The sequence below is a fragment of the Seriola lalandi genome, unplaced genomic scaffold (genome assembly GCF_002814215.2).
Source record: "Seriola lalandi dorsalis isolate HSWRI2012SDOR001 ecotype SW California unplaced genomic scaffold, Sedor1 jcf7180002011240, whole genome shotgun sequence".
Classification (NCBI taxonomy): Eukaryota; Metazoa; Chordata; class Actinopteri; order Carangiformes; family Carangidae; genus Seriola; species Seriola lalandi.
Genome location: NW_019481893.1, coordinates 1 through 3,902, shown reverse-complemented (window position 1 = coordinate 3,902; position 3,902 = coordinate 1). Strand labels below are relative to the sequence as shown.

Below are 3,902 nucleotides of genomic sequence, written 5' to 3'. Positions count from 1 at the left end.
CATTAGTTGAGCTGCAGCATAATATCATCCCCACTGGGTACATGTACCTGCTTGGAAATCACTGTACATTAAGTAGCTATATATTGCTTTGAGAACATGCCATTATCTCACACTGGAGAAATTACAGTAAATTACTGACAGAGACATATAGTGAAAGTACATTATGCACGATATACTGTAAAAAAGTACATTATCACAGAAAGGGGTCTCAATGCTGTTTGCAATAACTAACACTAGATACTTCAACACCAACTGACAAAGTCCGCGTTTGTACTTCTTCCAACATGTGATCAGATATTAGTTTAACAGGCCTCTTCAGTGACTTCAAGCACCCTCTTTATGGAAGAACAAGTTTTTATGGAGACATGGTTGAGTTATTGATGCATGCAGCTATAGAATAAACCGCAATCAATGTCCATATCCCGTAGGTCTGCAGTTAGGTGAAATCAATCCAGAAAACCAGATGAAAATCACTTTAAGAAACGATGGTGACTGCAGGCAGCGCGCTGAGGATGTGAGGGGTGAATGTGAATGATTCAGGGGGCCCACGGCTGGAGAGGGACAACGAGTCTAGGCTTGGGTCTAATGCTTGGTCTGAAAATATAAGTTTTTTTTTAAGCAAATAAAAATATGTCTGGCCTTAAATGAAAGAGTTTTCTTTTCATATTAGATAAATGTAAGTGTTATAAACGGCTTTAGTTGTTGCCCAACTGCGTCGATATCACAGCGCCGCCTGTGCGTATAAATTAAAAACTGGGTAATGTATTTATTAGCGCGTCTTGTCGGGCGTGGCTGGCTTGTCTGCCGTGGGGGCTGCAGCCGTGGTGTGCTCCGGGGCTGCTGGATGCTCCATGATGGATGAAGAGTGACAGATCGGGGTTAGCCGCCAGGGGAGTCCATTTTCTTTCAGCGCACGGTCCTCCTCGAGGAGAAAAGCATGAGGAGGAATGGACGAGAAACAGAGAGAGGAGCGACCGATTTCCACCCCTCCTCTTTCCCTCTCTGTCACACTCTCTCTCTCCTCTCTACTCCAGTGCATCGCAACATAGTGGGCTTTACCCGGACTGCACCGCATTGACGCTGCTGCTGCCAGCCGACCCAGCCCACTGAACTAACGCGCCAACATACACACTCTTTTTAGATGCTACTACCCACAGCTGGAAACTGGATGCTGTGCGGATTGTGAGTGTGTGTGTTTGTGTGTGTGGATATGCAACAATTCCCTCTATACCTATCTTTGCTGCTCCTTCTCTGGATCCGGACTCTGATTCGCTGTCCTGCTCGGTAATGTCAAGACTCTGGACGCGGGAGTGACTCGGGGAGGAGGCTCGGAGATTATTGCAGCTGCAGCACATATAGTGCACCACACGAATTTGGGATATAACTTACAAGTCTGCAGAGCTCACGCCACGAATGTAGCCATGTACTTGAAACCGTGAGCTCCCCTCTGTGCTCTGTCTCCAACATGGGTGTTGACTGAATGGAAGAGTATCCCCGCGCTGTCACAGAGGTATGAGGATGCACTTGTGAGGATTAAAACTGCGCTCACTAATTCCTGGACCATGCAGATTCTGCAGCCTAGGACGTTATTCGTGTTACTGGCCCATGCACATGTGTTCTTATCTCTGAGACATAATGGAGAAGTGCGGAGTAAAGAGGACAGCAACACCAGCGCGTACGCTGCCAGGACTTTCCATGGGTCAATGCGGGAGAGTCATCAAAACAAAGCCAGGGACCGTGCGCTCTCGGCGGGATATGCCACAGGTGCATCCTCGGCGGAGCTGCAGGCGCAGCGGGCAATTACCAGAGGGACCCTTAACTCCACTCACCCCTGGAAGAGGGTAATTGCAGGAGAAACGAGGCGATTTGGACACAACAAACGTGACTTCAATAGGACCGTGACACCCATGGAGGATCCCAACGCCGTCTCACATTGGGACCCGACGCGCCACCATAATAAGAGGATAAAGTTGAATGGCGGTCTGAGTAGTACGAGGACGCCAGCAGGTGGACACTACAATGCGGCTAAGCCCTCCTCAATGGGCCGGGGAGACGGAGGAGGGGGACCCGAGGAGGGAGACAGGCACAAGAGAGGCACAAAAGACGAGCAGAAGAAAGCCTGGAAGAGGGGGAGAAACCGGCTGAACAAAGGCGCAGTGCTCTTGGCTCAACCTCACGCGTCGCCTTGGGAACCCATCCCCAAGCCTCTGGCCCTCACCTCCACCGACCTGCCCTTTGACCTTTTCACCAGGAGGCCCGAGTTCTTCACTTTCAGAGAGGAGAACCCCTGGGACGCCACGCCGATCACCCCTCCCAGCTCGCAGGATTTCGGAGACGAGATCAAGAACCCCTTTTACCCGGTGACGAGTGAGACTTACGGCGCGTACGCGATCACATGCGTGTCCGGGGTCATTTTCCTCGTGGGGATAGCGGGCAACATCGCTATCCTGTGCATCGTGTGCCAGAACTACTACATGAAGAGCATCTCCAACTCCCTGCTGGCTAATCTGGCTGTCTGGGATTTTGTGCTCATCTTCTTCTGCCTGCCCATGGTGGTGTTCCACGAACTGACCAAGTCCTGGCTGCTGGGGGAGTTCACCTGCAAAGTGGTTCCCTATGTGGAGGTAAATTTTGCGTTTTTATTCTGCTCTGACTTTGTTTCATGCATGGTTATTTCATATTGTCCTGGGGATGTTTAAATTATGCTTTGAAGCAATGCCTTCTGCAGAGATGTCAGATGGTAAATGGGCTCATTAACATATCACCCACCCCTGTCTGAATGTGATCAAGCTTCTATAGTGACAGCAGACATCATCTGTTGGACTTGAGGCTATGAAAATGAGGTTTCACACTCCTGTTGCTTGTGTAAATGGACTTAAAGAGTTGGGTGTCAGTCCCAATGCCCCGACAGGCCTGAAAGCACACAGGCACCGCTATAGGATGTCACCTCAGCCAGAGCACCTGCTGCTGCTGGAGAGACAGGGAGCCTCACCTAGCCCTCAAGACATGTAGAAAACACACACACACACACACACACACACACACACACACACACACACACACACACACCAGGATGTAAGGCAGTAGCTTCCTTTCACCCTCTTTTTTATAACACTCTTGGACCTTGTGCTTACATAGTGAATGACAAATGTTGCAGGAGCACAAGCACACGCACACGCACACACACACACACACACACACACACAGTGTCACTCTCTGTCGCTCCTTGTCCTTGTTTTTCTGTCAGTCTTTCACACACCTATGTTCACCAGCAGTGGAGGGATGCTAGACAGGTTGTTTACACCATGTTAATACCTTCCCTTTTGTGTGCTCGCTGCAATTACACCAGTGTCAGATTCACTCGAAAGCGTCTTTTGTACAGAGCAGGGCAGGGGTTTCCAGCTCAGGGGTCTTAAGCTTGTTTTGAATGGCCATTGTCACAACCTGGCAAAAGGGAAGACAACACACATCATTTTGAAGGTTTGTCTTTACCCAAATTCTACATAAAATCAGGCCGCAGCAGATGAAATGGAACGAAATGAACTTGCGGGGTGGTGTCTGAGGCGCATGAGTAAGTGAGAGATGCACTGTGTGGTGCAGCAAAATGAGAAAAGACTAGACATCAGGAGAGAGAGAGAGAGACAGAGAGAGAGACAGAGAGAGTCTGACTTTCTCCTCTACAGCCAGGCAGCGAGCCACAACAGGTGACCACAATTCAACTTGGACCCCACCCTCCAGAGAATGCTACAGACGGAGGGCTGTCACATAATGAAGCAGTAATAAGAGCAGGTGAACAGTATGTTATTGTCCTCATATTCCCTTCATGACGGGTTTCTGTGCGTTGGTAATTTGACAATGTTGAGCTTTGATTTTTACAAAAAGGTAAGGCATTAATGGCTTGG

General features: G+C 49.3%; 1 protein-coding gene across 1 annotated transcript; it reads left to right on the top strand.

Annotated features, from left to right (window-relative positions):
* Positions 1 to 869: 869 nt before the first annotated feature.
* LOC147819948 (uncharacterized) lies at positions 870 to 2,624 on the top strand (the record flags this gene model as incomplete). The annotated part of the gene is made up of 1 exon (XM_087179664.1): positions 870 to 2,624. A coding segment is annotated over exon 1 (1,062 nt), but the record flags the coding sequence as incomplete, so codon positions are not given.
* Positions 2,625 to 3,902: the final 1,278 nt, after the last annotated feature.